At 40.7% G+C, this 26,646-nt stretch overlaps 1 protein-coding gene across 1 annotated transcript in view; it reads right to left on the bottom strand.

The window, feature by feature from the left end:
• Positions 1–26,646, bottom strand: part of ADAMTS5 (ADAM metallopeptidase with thrombospondin type 1 motif 5) — a 63,490-nt gene that overhangs the window by 18,868 nt on the left and 17,976 nt on the right. The window contains exon 3 of the mRNA XM_089512149.1: positions 3,464–3,631. Coding sequence (XP_089368275.1) covers positions 3,464–3,631 — 168 coding nt within the window. The remainder of the gene's footprint in view (positions 1–3,463; positions 3,632–26,646) is intronic.

The raw sequence follows: 26,646 nt of genomic DNA, 5'->3' as shown, positions 1-26,646 counted from the left end.
ACATCTGCATGCTGGATGCTGTGACTCCTTCCTCATCATGTCATGATGCCGCACACCCTTCTACACAGTGCACGGCATCATGGCGTGACTCATGCTCAGTATCCAAATGGCACAGCATGGAAGGGGCGTCATCATGCTGCCCAATTTCAACTATGATGCCCTTTCCAGGGAGTTAAAAAGAAGCCCCTTTTTGGGGCTTCTTTTTGCTCCCTGTGGAGGCCATGGCATGTGGTTGCCATGCCCCCAATCCAGAGGAAAAAGGGGTGGGGTCCAGCCACTGGTATGTGTAGGACCTACACCACCCTTCAAGCATAAAGTCACCAATAGGATTCTGGTCTAAACGGACTCATTTTGGAAGTTCAAAAATAACAACAAATAATTTAGAGGCAGGACTAGAACTGAAGAATCCAACTCTACAAAGCACCATTAATCACAAATACCTAACAGCAAATAGAAGAAACATGTGATAGGGCCTTCATAATCTTCCAGAAGCCAACCCACATTTCCTCATCCTCCCAAGCCTCATGCTGTGTCTGTGCACCAAATAAGTGTCCTTTGACTCAGTTTCCTATCACCAAAATGACCAACCTGTTATAGAGATGCAAGGACAGTGGGACAATACTAAACTTTATTCTCTTGTTGGGAGTTCATAATCATTTGATACACTATGATAGACTTGACAGACTATGACTATTGCTTTACATATATTGTGTGAGAGACAGAGGGGGGAGGATTTCCTTTATTATTCAACACAGAGATGGGGAATGGTATTATGGACAGTTCCCTTGACTCCCTGTTAACAGTTACAGTTCCGAATTTTATTGTAAGATTGTCCATCAGGGTTGTGCTTCAATGGTGTACCTTGATGCCTGAAGGGGAGACAGAGCTTAATCCTAACAGAATGGTTTGATTTAGACTACAAGCTGCTTGGTCCTTGGATTTTGTTCTTGAACTACAGTGATATGGGGCAAAACAGATAGGCAGGAAAGCATGGTCAGAAGTCTCTCCCAGCTCTATTGCCCCAGGGCTGAAAGTGCCTCCTGCTGTGGTCCCAAAAGGACCACAGAAAGGAGCGGAAAATATTCATTCCTTTTTAGACAGCGTTCAGCTGCCTCAGATGGCCTCACTGTGGCCCCAGTGTGGCTTCCAGGCACTCCAGGAGCATGCGTCGGCTAAATGCCATGCCTCCGGAGTGACCAGAAGCCACCCCCGTCTGCCCATCTGTTTTGGGCCATAGTGAAATTGCCATGCTATTATCAGTTCCTTGTGGTGGCCATGTTTTGGAGCTATACTAGTATTATAAATATAGTCCCCTTTCTTTTCTTTTCTTTTGGTTGGAGGCAAATGTCCTTTTATTCTGGCAGGCTTTTGGCAACTGATCAGTTGCTGAGTAAAAGTCTTTTTACTGGTGCTATGTTTTCATTCTTGATTTGTTTTAAATAGTGTTTTTAATTTGTGTTTTCATATCTGAACTTATTTTGTGTTCTCTCTCTCTCTCTCTGTATACATTAAAATCAATCTTACTGTAAACGTCTTTGAGATTAGCTTTGAGAGAAAAACAAGATATAAATCAAATATATAATGAGATTTCAAAGTCATCTTGTCTGTGTTTAGCTGATGTAACTTAGGCCCAAGACAGATGGGCCAAAAGGGAAATGGCAGTGCTGATACTAGGGTTAGGGACCGTGCACTAACCGCATGGTCCCTAACCCTAGCATGGCATGATGCTGGCCTGATGGTGGCATCCCATCCACACAGGCGCTGCCATCTTGATGTAAGCGACATGCAGCATAGTCATGTTGCTGTGCGGCGCTTACATCATGAGTGTGCTATTGGTGCACTCGTGAAGTGTGCCGGGCGCTGTAAAAAGAACCTGGGTTTTCTGGGTTCTTTTTACTCTGGAGGGACGCTGCACAGTTTGGCTGCTGCAGCGTCCCTCTGGAGGGAATCAGGCTGCCACCAGCCCAAACTTAAGAGAGAGGTTTGTACCAGGCCTTAGTTAGGATAACTGAACTGCGGTGTTCAAGTCACTACTAAAGCAACATAGATATAGTATGGGAAAAGATAACCATAGCTGCTCAATAATTGCCTAATGAAAAAGCAGAGTTCAAGGTAATTATCTCTACAGGATAATCCGATTTCATACAACACTGAAAACATCCCACACAATGTTGCCTTTTACCAGTTCAGCATGCATACAATATGTTTTTCACCCATAAGTATTTCAGTTGCCATAACAACTGGATCTATTTGTTAAGTTAGGTCATTTTTATCTCAGCATTGTGGAATTTGAAATGGTTGTTTAAGACCTGCTGGTGCTTTAGGAGCACAGTGAAAAATTTCAAGAGCATTTTGTTTTTGTTTAGAAGAAGTCAATGTAGATTATTGAAATACTAATACTAATAAAATAATTTAAATTATATGTGTCTGAAGCCATCTGTTCACTCTAGGCTAGATATTCTGGGTTAAAATCTCCACTTCAGCAACTAGTGTGTCAGCTGGCCTTGGTCAAGTTATTCAGCTCACTTTCAGTTCTTCATTCATCAATTGGTGACAACAGGCCAAGATCCAACAAAGGAGTTGTGTGGTGTTGTAAGTTTATGCAAGTTTAGCTATGATATGTACATGGAACACTACCTATAAAACTGGATCACACCATTGTGCAGTCAGTCATGCAACACACATCATGCCATGTTCACACTCACAATGTGCAATGGTCATGAGAACCTTGGTCAAATAGCACTAGGGACCCATTTTTGCAACACTTTAACAATGTGCAACTACTTATGCAATGGTCATGCTGGAAAAATTCACTTGTGCTGTCATAATCAGGATACAGTCCTTGTGTAACAACTAAAAAGTGAAACTGTGGAGTAAAGATAATGCTGATATGTCACTAACAGGATTCTAACAGAAGTGAACTAATTGGATTTGGTTTGTAAAGCACCCTTATTACTTATTCATAATCTGTCACTGCTTCGATTATTATCCATTTACTTTTTCTAAGGGGCTTGTAGGTTCATCTCTTATTTACAGCATTGTTTCTAGAAATTAACACTGTTGAACTGTTGGGTAGTATTTTGTGCCATAGGGTACTATTCTGTCCTCAGCATTGCTTAATGTCTGTATCAGGGGTTAGTATGATGTGTTTCCAGATCCTCCCTCACAGACTCTCTCCTCCAGCACAAACCTGATTCATACTGTTTGACTTATTCCTGAGTAGATAGCAGCCACAGAATATGAAGGGCATAACAGTACTGCATTTAGCACACTGTGAGCCAGAAACAAGGTGGTTCCCATAACTATCAAAGCAATATAAAGAATAAAGCAAAGGAACATCAGGTTTGATTAGAATAACAAACAGCAGTTTTCTATTTAAAAATAAAGCATTAAAATTGTTTTTAAAGCATCTAGAAATGCAAAAATTTGGCAAGAGATTTAGTGCTAAGATCTCCATACATACCATGGCCATCATCCAGAAATTCTGTTATTGTTGCTGAAGTGCATTTGGACCATGGTTTGGAAGCATCAATGCTTGTTAAGATGGAAGACATAAGTCTCTTGTCTTCCATGGAACCAAAATTCTCTTCACAAAATTTGGAATCATCATGGGAAAGTCCAAGGAGATGTCCTAGAAGAAGGAAATAGTAAAGGATAACATTTTAGTGCTTAAAACATATATTCAAAGACTGAGAGCTTAAAAGACTGATGATAAATGCCAGTGTGGGAACAGAGTGAGGGTGTGCACGCCACATGCCCTCACTCCACCTCCATGCCGGCATGACGTCACGCACCCCACCACATGGTGGAAGGTATCATGCCGCATCTTTGAAGAGCTGTGGTGGTGGTGGCGGCTAGTGTGCCCTTTCTGGGAAGCAAAAAGGAGCCACTTTTTGCAGCTTCTTTTTGTGCCACAGAACTGCTGGTTTGGAGGATTGGCATACGGTTGCTGTGTCCCCAAACCAGTGCTTCCAGGGGCAGTGCAGAGCTGCCTCTTAGGGGTGGTCTGAGTTAGATTTGAAAATGAAAATATATCCCCACTTATTTAGACTGTTTTATTTATTTAGATAGTTATTTCCAAATGTTGTCCCAGTTAGGGACTCAAGGTGGCTTACAACAGTTAAAATAAACATAATTCAAACTTAATGGCATACAACATTTAAAAAGCCATTAAAACATAACAAAATCAAAACCAGCGAAAAGAAAGTAAAGTAACAATAAAATAAAATTAAAAATCCAGCACATCATACAAGGTCTGTTTCCCCTGAAAAATCTATCATCAGCTAATGTAAACACAACAATTTTCCCCAGATCCAGAGATTTATACCAGCTATTACAGAGTCATAACTACCCCTATTTGGGGCAAAGTACAAAACAAGTGATCTTGTCACTTCTTTTTAATCTCTCAGAAGCTTTTAACATTGTTGGTCACATTTGCTCTTGATGCATTCCCACACGTTTTATGGAACATTCTATTATGGAGGTTACAGCTCTTATTTCTAGCATTGGTTCTAGAGAGATTCAGCTCTTATTTCTAGCATTGTGCTTTAGGCCTAACTGTTGAACTGTGGGGTGCCAAAGGGTACTATTTTGTCCTCAGCATTACTTAACATCTGTATTGCAGTGTTCCCAGACTGCCCTCCACAGACTCTCTCCTCTAGCCCAAACCTGGTTTTTCTGGCAAAAAGGTGTGTTGCTGTTTCTGGAAGTTTCTAGAAACTGAATAATAATCTTCCAAATAGGCTGCGTATCTCCCTAACACAATTTAACATCTCCAAATATTTTTTTCCAAATGTGCAAGTGGACTTAGGACCACTTTTAGGTTCACCCATCCCCCCATTTATGTCCAAGGGTTCTGAGTCAGAAAATGGGCTCACAGACCCATGAGAATTCTATATGAACCCATATAGAAAGGATATCAGGAGATATGGGTTCTAAGGTCCATGAACTAGGCAGATGGCCTACTTCGGATTGTGTAACAACCCCTGGCAGAGTAAGTATACACTCTGAGAGTACTTAGTTCAAATCTGTGAGTGGAGGGTGGCAAGACTGGTGGCAAGTTGTGTGTAGTGGCAGGAAAAGTGGATCCACAAGATACATCTGTTACAGTACCAAGACAACCTGGCCACAGAAGTTCATACTCTGCTAATGTCCAATTGGACTACTGCAATACAGTATACTTGAGGCCTCCTTTGAAGATCATTTGGATGTTGCAGACTATGTAGCATGTTGTTGTCCTAATGTGGACAAGCATAGCAACTATTTGCCACCTGTTCTGAAATATCTGCACAGGGTGTCAGTGAACTACAGTGTCTAATTCAAAGTGCTAATGCTAGAGTACCAAGCCCTATATGGCTCAGGAGCTAAGGATTTAGAGGATTATTTTCCCTTAAATCTCAAATTAGAATTTAAGTTTAGCCAAGGAGGCTCAGGTAACATAGACCTTGGAGCTATCACAAATGGCACCGCCTTCTTGGTAGTAGCAACCTAGGTGTGATGCTCCAGTCTATCAGGTACTCAGTTGTCCTGCACGTTCATCATTTCTCTTCATCCCGAACAATATCAGTTTCATCCAGTTTGTTTCTACTTTTCTCTTTAACTTTTTTAAATATGTTGAAAGTTTCAGTTCAGTACTAGTTAAAATGAAGGAATAGCTTGAGCACACTGCATTCCGTTATTTGAAAAAGATTTCTACTTTGATGTCTAGCAATGATCCAGGATTATAAAGAAAAACAGGAATGTAACATTAAACAGCCAGCACCTAATAGAGAAGTGATTGAATGAACAACATTTGGAGTATGTGTGCCTATATTTTCAGAGCCTGTGAAATTCTTGTTGATTTTCCATTAGCTAAATCAAAACTATATGTCAATGATTTATTCCAGTCTTAGTCTGCAACTTTATTTGTTCTTATTTCTTTTAGTAGGATACACTAGAGCTCTCTAGCTTAGAATTTTGAACATCTGTTCCTCAACTGCAAATCTCAGGATCCCACAGGATGGAACTATAGCAGGTAAAGTGGAATCATAGTACTAGCAGACTGGCGGAGGGTAAATGTTGTCCCCATCTTCAAAAAGGGGAAAAAAGAGGATCCCAGCAATTATCGTCCAGTTAGTCTGACATCAATCCCATGAAAGATTCTAGAGCAGATAATTAAACAAAGAGTCTGTGAACATCTAGATGGCAATTCCATAATCACAAAAACTCAACATGGGTTTCAGAGAAACAAGTCATGCCAGACAAATCTGATCTCTTTCTTTGATAAAATTACCAGCTTGTTAAATGAAGGGAATGCTGTGGATATAGTATATCTTGATTTCAGTAAGGCCTTTGACAAGGTTTCCCATGACATTCTTGCAAACAAGCTATTGAAATGTGGGCTAGACAAGGTAACTGTTACATGGATTTGTAACTGGTTGACTGGCCGAACCCAAAGGGTGCTCAACAATGGTTCTTTTTCCTCCTGGAGAGAAGTGACCAGTGGGGTCCCACAGGGCTCTGTCCTGGGCCCAGTGCTATTCAACATATTTATCAATGACCTGGATGACAGAATTGGGAGCATACTTATCAAATTTGCAGATGACACCAAATTAGGAGGAATAGCTAATACCCCAGAGGACAGGATCAAGATTCAAAATGACCTGAATAGACTAGAAAGCTGGGCCAAAGCTAACAAAATGAAATTCAACACGGAGAAATGTAAGGTATTGCACTTAGGGAGGAAGAATAAAATGCACAGATATAGGATGGGTGACACCTGGCTGAATGAAACTACGTGTGAAAGGGATCTAGGAGTCCAAGTAGACCACAAGTTGAACATGAGTGAACAGTGTGATGCGGCAGCTAAAAAGGCCAATGCAATTTTAGGCTGCATCAATAAAAGTATAGTGTCTAGATCAAGAGAAGTAATAGTGCTACTGTATTCTGCTTTGGTCAGGACTCACCTGGAATATTGTGTCCAGTTCTGGGCACCACAATTCAAAAAGGACATTGAGAAATTGGAGCGTGTCCAAAGGAGGGCGACAAAAATGGTGAAGGGTCTAGAAACCATGCCCTATGAGGAACGACTTAGGGAGCTGGGGATGTTTAGCCTGGAGAAAAGAAGGTTAAGAGGTGATATGATAGCCCTGTTTAAATATTTGAAGGGATGTCATATTGAGGAGGGAACAAGCCTGTTTTCTTCTGCTCCAGAGAACAGAACCCGGAACAATGGATGCAAGTTACAGGAAAAGAGATTCCACCTCAACATTAGGAGGAACTTCCTGACCGTAAGGGCTGTTCGACAGTGGAATGCACTCCCTCAGAGGGTGATAGAGTCTCCTTCCTTGGAGGTCTTTAAACAGAGTCTGGATGGCCATCTGTCAGGGATGCTTTGATTTGGATTTCCTGCATGGCAGGGGGTTGGACTGGATGGCCCTAGTGGTCTCTTCCAACTCTACGATTCTATGATTCTATACTATAATTGTATAGTGTGAAAGAGCCCCTAAACCCTATGCTAAAATGAACTAGCTAGTCTTGAAGTCACTAGATTTCTTCTTCTCTTCGTCTTTATATGTTCACTTGCTAGGTAAAAAAATAATAGAACACTTGTTAATGATATTCTGCTTCTGCTTCTTTTCTTTTCTTTTCTTTTTTTTTTGGCACCTACTGAAGATAATTTAATTGTAAAACTTCAGATCTGGAGCACCAAACAAGATATGACATCCCCAAACATTTCTCCCAGGTGTAAACACTTTCAATTGCCTGTCACCTTTCATTTGCCTGTCATCCAGTCTGATGTAAAGCTCACTTGAAAACTTGCTCACAACTTTGTGACATTTCTGTTTGGTCCTAAACTGGCCTAAATACCAGTGTAATCTTGGAAGCTCAGCAGGATCAGCTCTTGTTACTACTTGTATGGGACAGTGTCAATGAATACCAGGTGCTGCAGGCTCTATTTCAGAGAAAGGAACTGAAAGGACCCATCTCTGATTATTCCTTGCCTAGGGAAATCCTATGAAATTCATCTCCACAAGTGACTTGAAGTAGTTTTCTCTCATGCACACACACTAAAGATATTACCAGATGATAGCTTTGGGTTAAAAGAAAAAAGATAAAAGCAAAAGAAAGCTAAAGAAAGCTTAGTACAGACAGTCTGTTTGAGAACTGGTCTGTGGACCATCTGAAATCTAATTAAATAGGGCTGAAGCTCGGACAACAGACAATTAAAAGGTGACATAGTATCTTATCCTAGATACATGATGGCCCAAAATTTGGTCTCAATTGCTCCAGTAGATAAGACCAAAATCAGCACGTTCCAACAAGGGGATTACATTTAAACCTTATGGGGAACATGCTGATTGTATGTTCTCAAATGACTGTGGAACAGACTGCTTTTGAATACAGTCGACTCTCTTGCACTACTGGTTTTGAAGCAAAGGTGAGGTGGATCCACATCAAAAGGTGGTAAAACAAGATTTTCTGCATCAGCTGATGGTAGGCCTAGGTTAACCTGAAGTTCTTCCAATTCTACAATACCATTTGTTTTGATGGATATGTACCTTCAAGCTGATTCTGAATTTGCTAGCATTTTCTTCTCAAAATTTATTCAGGGCAATTTGCCACTGCTTTCTTGTAAGGCAGAGAGAGTGTGCCTTCTCATGATCATAATGGTTCTTTACAGTTCTGGTTCAGCACTCAAACCACTACACTATGGTGGTTCCCTCCTATGATTCTATGCTTCATGGTTTTTTAAAAAAACAACTTTAATGATACTTTTTCAGTACTGATATTTCCAGCTAAGTGAAAATGACATATAATTTTACCAGCAGGGTAATGTTTATACTGCAGTAATGTTTAAAGTGGTTTTAAAAGAACAGATCAGAGGAAATGTCAGTGTTCTCCAGTGTATTGCATTGAAAAAGTAGTTGGTTCTTCCTTATACTGTCTACTATGCAAGAGGATGGAAACAGTGAATAACTGCTCTATTAATTCCTTCTTATTTAGGGTTCAAGAAAATATAAGTGATAATTGTATGGAAGTATGAAAAGAAAACAGAGCAAAACATGATTTTTAGCTCAAGGAATGTCCAATTCCCTCGATAGGTGTGGAGTACTCAAGAACACCCAGAATCTCATTGCAATTTCTCCTTATTCCAGGCTATAGGGATATTCATAAATGTACTTTTATTTGGGGCTTTTATTTGGGACTTCTATTTGATAAATCAATTCAGCAAGCATTTTTGGGTAACTGCTGGTGCCAATGATGCTTGACAAGGGAGCATGTTTTTGAAAATGCTGCCACTCTGAATATCCCTGGCCACCTGGTTCTAGCTACAATGCTAGATATTGGTAAAGCACCATGAGGTATTAAACTGGTGGTTTTCCTTTATAGGATAATCTACTGAGGTTTAGTCAGAATTTTAAAGGTGCTATCCAAGGTACTGAACCTTAACCTCTAAATAGATTTAGCATATTGCATAGCTCCTTTAACATGTGGACTATAATCCAGAGACAACTCATCATCCCTCTGACATAAGCCATCAGCTGCCACCAAATTGGTGGCAGGATTCTTCAGTGGAATGTTCTTCTCTACAACAAGAAAAGCCTGCCAGGTCTCACCAATGGAAGAGATGGTCTACCAAAGACTACTTAGCAGTATGCTTCCTTAAACATGATGCTGGCCCTAAGTCTGATCAAATTCTTAAAATTTTCTTTTTTACTGATTCAAAGTATTCTAGGGAATGGGTTTCTTGTAAAGCATCTTGCAAAGGTTTCCCCTCTTGAGAAAGACCATCTCCCGACCACCACCACCACCCTGCAGGGTTCACTCTCAATGAAACTCCTGTTGTCCCAGTGACACAATGGGACTGGAACACCTTCAATTACCAATGAGAGAAATGCTGCTTTTAACTTGTTTTTAATGCTGTTTTTAACTGTTTCTAAATTGTGCTTTATAAATAGAAATTTACTTTGTGTTTTAACGTTTGTATTAGGTAAGGTAAAGGTATTCCCCTTTGACAAGGTTGTCAAGTCATGTCTGAATGTAGGGGGCGGTGCTTATCTCCATTACTAAGCTGAAGAGCCAGCATTGTCAGAGACTACTCTGTGGACCATGTGGCCAGTATGACTGCATAGAATGCTGTTGTGCTTTTAAAATGCTACTCTGGATATCCTATTGGGACAAAGTAGGGATGCAAATTAAATAAATAAATCTGGTGGAGACCTCTTCCCCTTACACACACTGCTTGACTTTGGAAGATATATGGTGGGTGTATGCAGGAATCTGACTGTCTCCAGTTACTGACTGGGAATAACCATGGATCCATCCCTTTTCAATCTTAAAACTAGGATGGCGAGAAGTTTACTTTGGCAAATCCGTGTTATGTTTCATTGGTGAGGTTAATCCTTGTCTCAATGTAGTAGAGGAACAGCATGGGAAATCTTAGTTCTCCTCTCCAAGAAGAATCTGGAAGCATGTGTCTGTAGAGATGTGTGTGTGTGTTAGGGACAGAATGAGAATTTGTCCATTTGTCAAAGACAGTTCCTGTCCTCTTGGGAAACCTGTGCAGCAAGAAAAATGGCATATTGAAAATTAGCACAATTTGCAAGAACTTTTGTTTCTGGCACAGCATAAACTCTGCAATATTTTTTTAAAAAAAAACCTGTGCAGGAGTTTGAGATATATTGCAACTAGGCTATAAAAATCTGAATCCACAATCTTTTCACTATACATAGAAAAGTGCACAGCTTTCTTAAAAACAAAAACAAAAACCAACAATGAAAAAACCCACCAAGGAACTTCACATATTTTTGCTACATACCTGAGAAAAATGCAAACAGCATAGAGAAGGGCTTAGTATTAGTTGTGCAAACCAAATATTACACAGCAGGGAAAGAAAGTTGGCTGACTAAATTTGCAGCCTTTGCTCATTTGAATATTGTACAATTTTCATCTGCACAGTTTTCATCTTCTGTGCAAAAAGTGTCACAATTTTTAAAGAACTCTGCAGTTTTCTGGTTAAGCTGCGCAATTTGCACACAAAAGCTGTGCAGTTTCTCATTATTGCAGGAGGGGAAATTGCCAGAGTGTCTCGAAGCTACAAGATAATTCCCCCTCCCATTCTTCTTGATATCCATCAGGAATAGGGAAAAAAATGAGAATTACCATCCCTAATATATGTACTGATTGCTCCAGGACTTGAGAACAGGGGCCTGTCTCCTAAAACCATTCAGCTTGCTGGGAATGGTTTTAGGGAGCCAAATCAGTTGCTAGGATTAAAATGTTTCCATGCTCCTTGCTCCTAGATACTGCTGTGTTTGCTAGAAACTTAACTGCTGTTGTACTGAAATCACCTTCAGGAGTTAGCAAGCAAATGTTCTCTGCCAGTTGATGACAGTCTCCTTAACCTAGTAACTGATTTGGCTCCCTAAAACCATTCCCAGCACGCTGAATGGTTTTAGGAGACAGGCCCCTGTTATCAAGTCCTGGAGCAATCAGTACATATATTAGGGATGGTAATTCTCATTTTTTCCCTATTCCTGATGGATATCAAGAAGAATGGGAGGGGGAATTATCTTGTAGCTTTGAGACACTCTGGCAATTTCCCCTCCTGCAATGATGAGAAACTGCACAGCTTTTGTGTGCAAATTGCGCAGCACAGTTAGGTGTACCTAAGAATGACATTTATTTGGATGCTAGTCCTGTTATTATTCCATTTATATTCCATCCTTTCTCCATGACAGAGCTCATAGTGAAATACACCTGCAATATAGTGAGCCATTTCACAGGCAGTAACATCGCTGGGGGAGGGTATGAGGGGTGCGGGCAGAACCAGGTGACTCTCCAGAAGGCCCGAGGCCTTTGCACCATCTAGCCCACCGCAAGGCTTGGGCACCCTGTCTGGGCCATGCGCACAGTTCACTTGTGTGCATGCACACTCCCATGCGGGACGTACATGCCAGAAGTCCTGCCCCCAGAAGCCCCACAGCCTGCATCAGGTGTCACCAAGTCAAGTGATGTCACTGCATCCAAGGATTAACCATATCTGGATGTTGGTGAAGGTGCTGGATGAGGGGTCTTTAGATTATGCCCTGGGACCACAGCTCATATGAGCATGTCAGTTCCCTTGTATAACAGAGACTGTCCTCCATCATGTGCCACCCTATATTCTAGGTGCAATGGATGATGGTTTCTAAGCTGCTAAACTGGATTGTACTGAGATATTGGTAATCCTCCATGTCTACTTCCTAGCTTCCAAGAACCTTTTCTCATGAAGCTTCACCAAAGTGGTTTTCTAGATATTATACAAGAACACTGTTTTTTTTGTAAAGGCAAACTCTCTCTATACAGGTTAATTATTAAGGTATTTTATTTTTCTTGATCCATGATATCTAATATGTAAAAGTGCAATTCCATAATACATTCAATACACACTGGTCTAATTAAAGTCATAAATACCTAAATAAAATAAAATAAATATAGATATGTTTGAAAAATATTATTACTATGCATGGTTATGCCACATTTTATTCTACATTTTAAATTATATATGTCAACCAGATTAGTGGACACAAGGAATGCCACATTCTTGAGTAAGAAGAATGCTACAGGACTTGTGATGTATTTATTTGGGAAAAATCTCAGCTCACATACAGCATCTGTTTTCCAAGGTGACCATGCCTTTTGCCTTGCTTTCCATCTAAAATAACTGAGGTAGGAGGAGATCAGATTACTTGTCCAACCTGAGTCAGCAACTAACATATAATCCTCCTGATGCCCAGGTCGATGCAGTAAATAATTTACTGGGATGTATAAAGGAACTCATTTATCTGAAAAGCATTTGGCATGCTTCAGTGCAAGCTACACATCAATGTTCTAATCATTTATATAAGTAGGTAAATGTGGCCCTCTAGAGATTTCATGAGACCTCAGATCCCATCAGCTCTAACCACCACAGCCAATGATGAGAAGTGCTGGGAGTTACAGTCCAACAACATCTGGAGGGCAGATTATTTACCACCTCTGCTTTATGATTATGGACACAAGCATGCATACTGCCATACTAAGTACCTTAAGGATAATCAAAACTGACACTTAAACTGCAAATTCCTGTGCAGCTGTCCTTTAGCCACCCCTGCCCTTGGCCTCTTTTCATTTTTTTAACAGTCATGCACTCTGAACAGCACCTGACAAGCAGATCTAACAACCACTTAGCTTCAGTCACAGTCACTGTAGGAAATTAAAAATTTCCCCTCTTAGTAACTCATCTCTGCTAAGTCCCCTACAGTTCCTTTTTGGTCTCTGGTGAGGTCACCAGGGAACATTTTCTGTAGCCCACCTTCCTCTAAACCTGGAACCTGCCCCCAGGAAAATGATTTGCAAAAAAAATTGCTGTTTAAAGGGTTTGGTTCAATAAAGCACACAAAAAGTCATGCTAAGATCCTGAACAGTTCTTCCCCCAGCTGACTATGAAAACATTTGACTCATTAGAAAACTCCCCCATTCCAGGATGTATGATTCCACTAGTGTCAAGTTGCTATTTCAAAGTAAAATTTCAAGAATCTGGCTTCTGAAATTTCTGCTGGCAGACAAAAAAAGGTTGCCTACATTGAGGGCCGTGCTCTGCACTTTCAGTTGTTAAAGCCATGGTGCCAAGTACAGAGTCCTGAGAGCTGGGAGATTGATATTTGGCTGTTGCTCATAAGGTTTCAAGCACTGCTGCTATGTAGCTTTTGAAAACATGACCTCTTTTAATCTAATCATTCATGGAGGTATATTCACACAGAGATCAGCACAACTGTAGAAAGCCTCTAACTGCAGCCAAATTCCCATCGAGATGCTGTTATGTCTGAGGCACTTCCCTGGTCTCTGGCAGAATTGTTCATTTAACACGCCCTCATACCCATTAAGCAGAACTTCATGTTACTGCAAGACCAGATTGTTCTTTCAAAAACATTTCAAACACTAAAGCATTAAAATCTGTGAATAGGATCTCAATAGCACTGAAATATTCCACTACTCCCTAGCATTAGGCAGAAGGAGGTGGCTACCTCAAGTAGTCCATTTGGGGCATCATAAACAAGAAGCAAATTGGTAAATATTTTAGTTATTATTGCATTTTTACTGCTATAGATGAAGAGAACTTTATGCATGTTTTTCTGCCTTGTATCAAAAAATTACTCAGCTGGCTTTGGGTATTGTAAAACATGAGTAGGAGGGGATGCCATCTGCTATTCTCTCAGGCAGCAAAATGTCTTGGGCCAGTCAAGATGGGATCAGTTTACTCTTCTCTGCATCAGCCATCTGTAGAACAGCCCGGTATTTGTTTTTGGGTTTTTTGGTGTGGAGGAATACTGTAGCCATTCACACATTCAGCAAGTGGGGCATTTATTTGGCCTTCCACATTAATGAAAATATTTTTATGCAAGCAGAGAAGCTGTAGTACAGTGGCTGTTACTAGCAACCTTTTGCACAGTTCATGCCCCCAGTTTCAGCTCAGCAAGACTTGATGTCTCTTGTCCTATTGCTCACCTCTTACCAAGGCTGAATGCTGAGTACTCATCTTTTTTCTTTACCAGCGCAAGCATGTTTACGAGGGCTCAGTGCAAATGCTGTGTTAGCACCAGACATTTCAATGGAAAACTGTATAAAAAGTAATAATCCAAATGCATTAAATGTTTTCTTCCCACAGATGTCAGCAGAGCAGCTGTGGGTTAATTATAATCTCTGATGGCTTAAAAAAACAACCCACCACAGAGCCGGATTCAGACACCTGGAAATGTGCCCAAACTTTATCTCTCCCAGGGGAAGGCAAAGATGAAAGCTAGACATCCTTCACAATTGTTTCTTTGCTCATAGGACTCCAAAAAGCTTGTGCCTGTCTAGCCTAGAGTTTGCTCTTATCTGAGATTACCTGACAAGCTTTCAACTCAAAAGGTTGCCTAGTCAGCAGTGGCATATACAAGAAAAGTAACTGTAGGTTATATGTTTTCCTAGCAAAAAATATGCAATCCCCTTCCCAGTGTTGGAATCCTGTAAGATTAAAATGATAACATGCCATACACAAAGCTTTATCTACCTCAAGAACAGTATGGTGGTATCAGGATAATCTACACATACAGATAACCAAATTACAAAATACAAAGGTTGAATTTCAGTAAACTTCTTTCAGAGAGTACTCACTACATGCTGTGTGTGCGCAAGTTCTCAAAATATTGCTGCTGTTGATATTTCATTTATATTCCACCTTTCTCCAATATTGAGTACAGACTTAATACTCAGTTCTTCTCAAGTACTTTGGGAGCTGTATTTCAAGGGTATGGATTTAAAATTTATAGCAGACAATTCTAAACACTTTGCTAACTCCTTAGGCTGGTGCCGTGACAGTAAAAATGGTATGAAACCTGTATAAGTCTGTGGAAATAGTGTAATTTTGTTTATAAATGATTGTCAGAGCTCATTGTCAAAAAAAATAAAAAATAAAAAAAATAAATGATTGTCAGATGGAGAACTGAAACTGTTTGTTACTATATATATATTATTATTGACTACAGATTGGTCATATTTGGTTCTACTTTCCACTCTCATTCTTCACACTTGGACCCAAATGGGAAGGCTCTTTTACAGAACCATATTTTCATCTCATTAATCTGCAGTCATCCCTGTAGCACCAGCCTTTCTCTCCCCTTGTGTTTCTGACAGAATCCAGCAAAAAACTATCTGTGATCCAAAACAAACTGCAGAAATAATCCAGTTTGAGACTGCTTTCCCAGTTTTTCATGGCCTCATGACAGAAATACAATGTTGTGCTAGGCCTTAATGACAGTTGTTGCCCCTCTAGGTTCCATTTTTTGAAATCCAAAAGAAATACTTCCTGCAAGTTTATGAATATTTTTCCAACAAGCATAAGACATATATGCATTTTAAAGGGGCTTGACAGACCACTCCATAGGGGTGGTTTGAAGCCGCCCCTTTTAGAGCCGGATTGGGGCCGTGGCAACTATGGGGCTGTATAGACCACCCCTTTTAGTGCTGGATTGGGGTGGCAGCAACTACATGTCGTGGCCCTGATCTTGCCTTTCTGCAGCACAAGAAGGATCTGCAAAAAAGCGGGGCTGTACATACCACCCATTAAGGCCAGCCTGGGGGTGGAGTCAGGGCATGGGGTCCATACTACGCACGCCCCGACTCCAATCCCAGGCCAGCGTGACACTGTGTACTGCACCACAGTGCAGTGTGACACTGCGTACCAGCTCTGGTGCTGCATCTACATGATGCAGCACCAAAGGAGCACCAAAAAGCCAGGGTGCAAAAAGGAGCCTTTTTTGTGGCTCCATTTTGAATCACGGAAAGGTGAAATCGGGGCCACGGCATGTAGTTGCTGTGGCCCCAATCTGGTGCTAAAAGGGGTGGTCTGTACAGCCCCAGTGGCTTGTTCTTGCACCCCAGAAAGGGCACCATATCTTGGGCTATGTAGATGCAGTGCCAGAGGAGCACCGCAACACCTCCCATCATGTGGTGCAATGAGTGACATCACACTGACCTGGGAGGGAGCGGAGTCGGGGTGTGTGTCATGTAGATGCCACACACCAACTCTGCCCCAGGCTGGCCAAAGATGCCGGTCTGTACAGCTTCCAAATCCTCATACTATCACATACTTTAGTCTATTTTGATGCTGCATAAAATATATACAGATGTGCCCACCATTTACAATAATGAGCTGGGCAACTAAGAACATGGATTTTTTATTTTGATTTTCTTTTTTAACTTTTGACAATCAGGGATGTGAATTGATACCTCAAGTAAAATGTTATCTTCTATAAGAAAGTCGATGGCCCGTTACAGACGAGCCTTAAAGTGTGTGCTCCGCGCCTGCTAGGGTTAGAAAGGGGCGTCCTTTCCGGATGCCCCCAACCCTAGCACACGCGGAGTGCACACAAAATGGTGGCGGCCGTTCCACACGGCCGCCGCCATTATGATGTCATGACCGCGCCGCCTCTATACGGGGTGGCGCGGATGTGACATCATCATGCCGTGCCAGGGCGAATAGTGCGCCCCTTCCCCAGCCGCAAAAGGAGCTCCGTTTCGGAGCTCCTTTTCCGTTTGTGTCGCTGGGCGCAGCCTTCAGATGGCTGCGCCCAGCGACGCAGAGGAGAAAGGGGCCAAGTGGCCCCTTTCTCCTCCTCCCTGCTGCCGCGGGGTTTCCTTGGGGCTTGAAGCCCTAAGGACACCCCTTTCCAGGCTGTGGGGAAGGGGCCTTTTGCCGCTTCCCCACAGCCTGGAAAGCGGCGGATCGGGGCCTCAGAGGCTGCCGCTCTGGCCGCTGAGGCCCCGATCCGGCAGGGAAAGGGGCGTGTGCAGGCCGCCGCTTTTCGGCGGTCTGTAACCCGCCTATATTACTGTACTTGTATACAGTTGTTTCTTCCCTTACACAGGGGATCTGTTCTGGACCCGCCTGCATAAGGGAAAAAATGCAGATGCTCAAGCCCCATTCAAATGAATGGGGCTTTGTGCCTACAGTGGTGTGGTGGTGGCGCATGGGGTGCACACCACAGGAGCGTGTGCCATTGTTTTCCCTTCCTTCTGGCATGGCTTCCAGCGTATGCCACGTAAAATGCATCCGCGTATAACGTGGGCACACTGTATATAGCAATGCACTCCTATTACACAATATATGTGTCCTAGGACCAAAGCAGATAGTCCGGAAGGACTGGCTTCTGGCCACTAGAGCCCAGGTCAGGTTGGGGCCATGGCAATTGTACTGCCCACTCCTGAAGTAGGTTGTCACTGTGGTCCCAAACTGGCAACAGTGGAATAAATCTGCTCCTAAAAAGGCCAGCTCTTGCCAGCTTGATGCAGCCTCAGCACAGCTTCCAGCTGCTTTGGGGGCATGCATAATCTAAAATCCACATTCCCCAAAGTGGCTGCAAGCCGCTTTACTTGGCCTGTCTCTTTCGGGCCCTTGTCTAATCTATTGTTATACAAACAATATTAAGCATATAATATCATTAACAATTGCTGAGACTCTTTGGATTTTGGGTCATGAATGAATGTAGTTAACATGGGTTGAACTATGGAAAACAAATCAAATGTTCATTCTAGCCAATGCAAGTTCTTTCTCACACCTTTTCAGTCACTATAAGTGCATACGTGTTTACCTTAAAATGTGGAAAATGTGGAACAAATTATTTAACCATTATATATTTAATGACCTCAGGCTACTGCATCAAAAAGTCATTGCTATCAACACTTCTGACACAAAATGTAAGGCAATATATCTAACACCATACATCTGAGACCATAGTCTTGTAAGTTATATTCACTTTCTAGAAGAATGTTCAACTACTGTTTGCAAAGCCCTGATTTCTAAAACGGCTTAAAATTCATAGTTCACCTACACTTCTGAAAGGGCTGAGTAAATTAATCTTTTTTGGTATTCCAGTTGTGTTAAGTTAATATGATGGTTAAAATGCTAAGGGATGATTACATGATCCTGTATGTGGTTCTTAAAGGACGTAGATAAGCACCTGAGTAATCAACCAGTATTATAGTTGCATGCAAGGATACTCTTAAAGGGAGAGAGTGCATATGTATTCTAGCAATGCTGACAAAAAGAACTGGCTAGTAGTTAGTGGTCAGGCATCGGTCATTTGTTACCCTGGTGCTGGGTTAAAAATGGATGGGTAGAATTATGCACTTATGGAAAATCCTATAATTTATGATTTTCCAGGGGTTAAAGTTGGTGATTCATAGAATGTCTGCAGAATGTTATTTTCTTTAGAAAGCCCCATCCTCATGCCTTTTTTTTTCAACCAGCAGAGGCATCCACCAGCTCATCAACATGGTTCCGCTTCAGATCAATGCTCTGATGAAATGTGCGCTCTGTCCAACTGCAAGACTAGTCAAGTCAGTGTTAAACTGTTTATTTTCAACTATCGGTTACTGTGTTAATTTCTTCTTTCTTTTTAATATGAAGTGTCAAGTGAGAAAAAAAAGGGGGACTGGGATGGTATACAGGAGGAAAAAGGTAAACAAACAGAAGTCCTTTTCTTACAATGCCATAAATATAAAGTTACATTTTAAAAATAAAGTACCAAAAACATTTGTATGAGCAGTGTTACTTTACTCTGTGGTATGGAAGCTGCAAATGGAGGTGTTGCAGATCAAAGTGAAGGCTGTACAAAGGAAGTCCTGTGCAGAGGGAAAAGCGGAGCTGGTTGGGAGAAAAGATGGAGGTAGCCAAAACTACAAAATGAGGCAGGTGTTGGTAGGGAGTTGTGTTTAAATTCAATCACCAGTGCAATTGCCAAAGCCAAACCCTAAATGACAAAATAGAAGTCCAGTAAATGTTTTAGAAAAATGTAAACACCAATGTGACTATTGGAGCAGCAGGACAACTACTCCCAACTTTATCCATTTTGTAGCAGATACACTCTTTCTGAAGCTGAGAGGACAAAGAAATGTTTAACTTCTGACTCTCTAAATCATTCTTCACATGAAATTTCCTTGAATGTACATGACATGATTAAAGTCTGCAAAAAGATTAGTTTAATAATTAAACCATTAAAACTCATGAATATTTGCTCTCTGCTATAGATGTCAGGTGTGATCCTGGACATGTCACATTCTTCTGCAATACAGTACGCCTGTAAAAACTGGATATGGAAACCGTTTTTAAAAGGCAGATCCTTCATTGCAATAGATTTAGAGACATGGACATCTCTTCTGTTAAGAGTGGACCGAATGAGATGGAATTTCTCAAATTATGATACAGATCTTCCTTAAGTTATTCAGTGACTCAAATACCAGTGTAAGAAAACAGAAGACTTTAAAGCAATATTGGGATTTTCTAAATATAGGAAACCATCCAAAAGGAGGGGAGAGAAAAGCAAGAAGATCATTGTTTTCTTACCTAACGTAAAGAGATGCTGTGGAAATGCATCTTTTATTTTCACCTACCTAATTAAGCCTATTTTGAGAAGATTCTAGGCAACAGCTTTAATTCCAAAAAATCACAGTGAAACTATAACATATGTCCCTCAAGTGTTCTTTCTCATTCAAACATGCACCTCAGTCAGATGAAACCTTTGGCTCTGCCAGTTCCCACAGTCTCATACTATTGTCCATGTTTGTTGGCACTGTCAGAGTATTATAGGAACAGGCATATGACAAACCAAAGTTTCCCTACCCCTGTTAACATAGCAAGTTACAAAGAAACAAGTACACATTTTCTGTTACTCAACTTCAGACACATATCAGCCAGCCAGCATTTCTGTTCCTGCATTTATTCAACTCATGCCCAATTTACAGACTAAACTGAAGTGATTTTTTTACCTGTTTTATTTTTACTTTAAAAATCTTTCATTTAAGTAAAGTGTCTGAAGTTGATAGATCCAAATGGTTCATATTTGTTTCCCGCATAGAGGTATTGACATGCCATCTCATGATATATTCTTATACATTGTAAATTTATATTTTGCACTTTATTGCCTGGTGGTGAAAGTTGCTGCTGAAGGCTAGTGGTGAAAGTTGCCAGCTAAATAATCCTTGCATACCTGCATGTCCTGAAGTGGGAGATAATGTTCAAACAAAAAGTCTATTCAAATACAGATGCATGAATCTGTTAAATTCAGTTTTGTTCATGTTCACAATTTTCTACCAATGAGTTCATTTCAGCCTAGGTCAGAATCAGGTTGTGAATGTCACATGAAAATTTATTATGCATTTTTTTGAAAAATTCCAAAATAAGCATATTTTGTATATAGTTTTTGTACACATATTTCAAATGTGTACAATTTTGTGTACATGTTTTTTGGAAACCCAGTTTGAAATATATCATTCATATGTATGCATTTTTATGCAATTTGTCCTCCTGAAACTGAAGTGCAAACTTCAAAAAACACAATATCTAGGTGTCTTCTAGTTTGTGTTCTAGTCCCAATCTCATCTTGATGCAAGTCTTTGAAACAAAGTAACAAAGGGGCTCTCCAGACCGCCTCAAAGGGGCGGGCTCGAGGTGCCCAGTTTTCATCCGGAGGGATGCCGCAGCACTCAAACCTTCCGATGTCCCTCCAGACCAAAAGGAATCCAGAAGAAACAGGTTCTTCTTGGTGTGCGGGGACACCATAATCAGTGCACCATTGGTGCACTGTGACACGTTCATGATACAAGTGCAGCGCCCGGAGGTACGGATGTGGCACCGCACTGGTGTCATACACGCGCGCCCCATATGGATGGCACCACGTGAAGATGGTGCCGTCCATATGTTCTAGGGTTCCAGAGTGTGTGGATGCTGCATGCTTTGGAACCCTAGAATTGGCCCCAGGCCGCCGCAAACTGGCGGTCTGTACCGGGCCAAAGTGAACCTAAAAATGGAAAAACATGGAATACATATCACCTAGTAACATTTCAGGATGATTTCACTCAGCAACCAAAAACTATATGGCAGAAGCATCTATGGAGACCTTCTAGATACACATGTGTTCAAAACAGAATTTTGCAAATTTGTCGTAGGCCCAGTACAAACAGGCACTTGGTGGCGTCTTCACCACAAACTAGGGCTAGATGAGGCTGGGCATTTACATGTCCAGCAGCCCTAGTCCATGAGGGTGCTGCCATGATGGCCCGCTGCCATCAACACAGGTGGCATCATGATGGCGCGAGTGTTGTGCAGTGCCCAAATGGCCCTGGCAGGAAGTGATGCGATCGGGGCACACATGCATGCCAATCCTGTATCTTCCAGGAAGCCACTTTCAGCAGCTTCTTTTTGCTCCCGAGAGGGAGCGCATTGTTGCCATGCTGTTGGGTTTCTGCAGCAACGATGTGGAGCAAAGAGGGGCAGCACAGAGCTGTTCGTCTGTCGAGTGCTTTAGTGACATAATTTATTACAACTGCTCTCTCACAGAATTCTTCTTTTTTGCATGAGATTCATGTCTGATATTACATAATGAAAGGAAACATGCATCATGAGGCAGAGAGTAAGGATCTATGAGCCAAATAAAATTGCTTAAAACTATGGAAACTGATGTGAATGTATTTCAACTTTTTAATTAGAGCTCAAATAAAAGTTTAGTAGATTTGACTAGAGCATATTTCCTTTATGGGTCTTCAAGGGAAGAGGGACCTGTATAAAAATGTTCAGCTATCCTACTGTTATTTTCAGCTTTTTGTTGGATACAGTTAACAAACAAACTGAAACTATCTAGATGGTTTGCTAATTTATAACATTGCTTGTTCTCCCCCTTTTAAAAGCAAGATGCAGTGTCTGAGTAAAAAGTGCAAAAGCCAGATCATTTAACAAATGTTAGACTTCTGAAAATATCTATTTTAGCAACCTTTTTAAAAACAACAACTCTGATGTTGTACTACTTCTTCAAATGCAGCTTTTATCTTTTCATATTTATATGTAGAAATCAATTATTTAATATTCCACAGACCACGTAGCTCTGTATAAGAAAAGTCGTTTTTATTTTAAATCTTCTCTCTGTTTTTAGAAAGTGGCAGGTTTTTTTTTTTTAAATGATGGTATTTCTGAAAGCACCTACAGTTTGGTCGGTTTTAAAAAATGCAGCTGAAATAGAATAAAAATTAATAATACAAAGATACTCTACAAAATCTCTTTAGTTCTCATTTAATACACCAACACCAACTACTGAATCACTTGCACCAATTACTGATCATCCTTACTAAACGTGTGTTTACCTGTACATCTATTTTTGCATCCCTAAAAAACAATTTCTCACCTTTGTGCTTTTAACCACATTTTACAATCACCATTCAGATGTTGCCCCATTTAACCTATATGTCTTGAATTTCCATTACGTTTTATAATCCCCTCATCACATTTGTATATATGTCTGTCCACAGAGGCTCCACTCCACGCATTTGAAGAAAGGTGCTACTAGATCCCGGCCAAATCGCATTCCCATGTTGAAACAGGCTAACACAGCTATCTTCTTCAAAACTACCCCCACTCCATTAATTATACTTTGGTTAAAAATGGTACCAAGGTTATTTCTACTACTAGTAGTATGTGCAAGTTCTGTTCAATGCATATTGGTCCAAATTGAATGAGGCTATAATTACCACCCCAGTTAATGATGACAGCACTGGCTTTGACCCTTGCTAAGGCTTCCTAGTAACCTTTCCCTCCCACCAATATAACTCCCATAGCTCTGAACTGATCAGATTATTTTCTGTGTATCTTTACTGAACACAGGATGTCTTTGTCTTGCTGCAATTAGCCTTGATCACTGATCAGAAAAATGTTGCACCCCATAATATATTTTGGCTAATGCCAAAACTGCCTAACAAAAGAACCTTCTGCAAGTCCAGGACTCATCTTTCATATAAAGAGAATTGGGTAAGTGCAGACTAGATTTTCCTTATGTATGAGACCTCATCAAGACTGATTAAAAGCCTCAGCAATTATACCTATGCAAAAATAAATAAATAAATAAATAAAATAAAATAAAAAAATAAAATAAATAAAAAATAAAAAATAAATATCAGAAGCAGTTTATTTAATGATGAAGTTCCTGTTCAGGTCTACTTCCCATAAATTCCTGAGACTATCTGTGACATTTTAAACCCGAGGCTGGAATCCCACTCTCCTTGCTTTTAGGATTTTCCACAACAGACAGGACACAATACTGTCTGTTTCCATTATCTCAGTTCCTCATATATTTCTTAGTGGCCCCATTGATATTATGAATAGGGATGTGATGGAGACCCTACTCCCTCATTACAGTTTCCAGGAGGGGAAGAAACCCTGACCACAAAGGGGGGACAGGAGGTGGGATGAATGATAAATGCTAGTGTGAGAACAATTGCTCCATGATTTGAGAAAGATAAACAGAAGAGTCTATTACTGGGATTACTGGCCATTTGGAGGAGTGTTAAAGTTCAACACATGTGAGATTAGCAGGCAGGTGTTCCAGATGAGCACATACAATGTTTCTTATTTCAGAATGTGACAGTTGACCTTTAATCAAGGATAGAGAGCATGTTTCCCTCCAGATACTGCTGAACTGCAGTTCAATCAGCCTTAGGCCGCCAGCCAATGGCATCTGGAAGACTATATATCAACCATTCCTTGGCCTAGGCACTTCAACAGCAGAGTGCAGAAACAGGAATATTGGTAGCTATTTGTGCACCATATGCAGTATTGTCTATTCTGACTATCTATGGTGCTCCAGAGCTTCAGACAAAGATATTTAACTGGTCACTTTTTAAAAATTAAATTAAGATGAAAGGGACTGAATTGGGAACATCTGCAAAGTATCTGTATTACACTGATTTATATGTCTTTCTGCAGGCTCTGTTGTTTGGGCAGGCTGAAATGCTTTCTTTCATGAAATGAGGAAGATCAACATGATATTGCTTCAATTGCATTTCTTCCAACTGAAAAGACCAATTTTTCTTTTAAGTGTGTCTGATGTCAGGAATTATATTATTATTGCTAAACAAATCAAATTCTGTGTACTACCACAACCACCATCTCCCCTCTCCCTCCCTGTCCCCCGCTCCACTCAGGGCATAATTTAAGCCTCTGAGATGTCCTATCACTGACAGGATGTATTTGGGCTAATATGAAGTTGTGCATGTGCATACCTAAGCTGCAACCTGTGCAAGCTTCCCTCCTTCCCTGGATACCCTGCCCAAAAACATCAGACCATTGGCAATGGAGGACAGCATTGGGACTTGGATGCTAAATCAACATCAAAAGCAAGTTGCAGGAAAGATTACAGTGGTTAGATTACAGGGCCCGATTTAGGAATGTTCCTCTTTTCCTGCTTCCTCCTGCTTTATGTGCAGAAGGTCCATATTTAGTCCTGGGCTTCTTCAGCTAGGGCTGAGAAACACTTTTGTCTTTGAAAACCTTGAGAGCTGCCTGTGAAGATAGCATGAAAGAGGTAGAAGGCAGATTCCCACATTTCTAAAATTCAGATCCAATTTAGCAGTGCACATACTCAAACACAGCAGCTGCCTCTTTGAATACTCAAAGAACCCACAACTATGTAAGTTTTTCTTCACAAGGGAAGTCAGTCCATCCAAAGTTAAATCAGAGAACAGCTGAAAGTAAATTTATAAGACAGCCCTTATTTCAAACTGAGCAGGAGGAAGCAGGGAAAGAGGAACATTCCTAAATTGGGCCTAATTTTTACCAAGCATCTCTTGTGTCATTCTGTAGGAAAGAACATGGGGGTGTTTCTTGCCTAAAATAACAGGCATAGTGGGACTTAGGGTCCCAGTTTACTAACAAAGTTGGCAGTGTATTCAGGTTTTCAGTTTGTCTTGTGTGTTAACATAAAGGCAGATCCCCTTCCTGTCACTAAAGATGTTTTCCATGAAAACTGTTAGCAGGGTAGAGCAGAGTGAATGCTAAATTTAAAACTGGAAAACAGGGGCACTTTTTTTTCTTTACATTCTTGGAAAGAAATAAGAAGGCAAAGAGAACTTTTAGAGAGTGCCAGCTACTGATTTGTCTTGTACCTGATGCCAAACCAAAGTCAAGTTTGTTTTGGGAGTATTGTTGTTTTACTACAAGAGTATTGATGTGGATGGGAGTTTCATTAGTTTTCAGATAGTGATCAGGTAGGATGCAGTAGTGTTTAGTTTCATGTCCTTTGACTGAATATATATATATATATATATATATATATATATATACCTCACAAAATTTGAAACTATGTGTTTTATTAGTTGTCACTGACCTCAGACACTCTTGAAAGAGAAATAGGCATTCTAGGTTGGAAACTTTTGGAAATGCTATAACAGTGATACAGGGGTGTGTAACTTCTAGAAAGTCCGCATCTACCACTCAGGGGATTTGAAGGGTCACACTCACTATTTTATTAACTTGCTTGGAAGGTTCACACTCTACCCAACCCTGCAATAACATATTGTTCACCCTCACCACTTCATGAAACAAACCATTTGAGCCTGCCTGGTTTCAGTCAAAGCTAATTACTATGAAAGGGACTGCAACTCAGTGAATGGCTTGCCCATCACAGCTACCTCCTGCCCTGTGTGTCCATCTAAGTTTGTAAATATAGTACATGCATCAGAAGCCAGTATGGCACAAAATCTCAGTACACACAATGTTCAGTGTAGAAAAGAGAGTGCAAAAAGTGATGCAAGGTGTTGCAGAGTTTTGTTTGACCGGTTTGTCCTTTGTTAATGTTTATGTTCACATTTCTGCCATTTCTTTAAAAAAATCAGAGCAATCCTGCACATGTCTACAGAGAGAAAAGCCCCACTGAATTTGATGGGATGCACTGCAGGCTAAATTCAAGGTTACGTTTTTGCCTCTAGGGTGGTAACTAATAAAGCCATAGAATATCTAATTTTAAAGATGCAAGTAGAACAACACATTTCCTTCCTTTCTTTATTTTTTTTTACTACAAAGTACATATGGTTTGATATGGATTTGGACCAAATAGTAGAGGTAGAAGGTTACTCTTCACCCTTCCTGTTGCAGTCCCTATTCATGTCAGGAGGCCCTCACCAGCAAATTATATTTGAAAAAAGTGTCTCATTTTTCTTAATCACTCTTGTGCGGTATAAATTACTGCTCCCTAATCCAACTGGAATTGTGGTATAAGGGGGCAGGTTAAAGCTGCCTGATTCTTTTATGCTGATCCCCATTCTAGATCTGGTAACCTG

This window comes from Sceloporus occidentalis, unplaced genomic scaffold, assembly GCF_023333645.1.
Source record: "Sceloporus occidentalis isolate IW3139 unplaced genomic scaffold, rSceOcc1.0.p SCAF_2, whole genome shotgun sequence".
In the NCBI taxonomy this organism is placed as follows: domain Eukaryota; kingdom Metazoa; phylum Chordata; class Lepidosauria; order Squamata; family Phrynosomatidae; genus Sceloporus; species Sceloporus occidentalis.
Note: the sequence above shows the minus strand (reverse complement) of the source record. Positions and strands in the feature narration are given on the sequence as shown.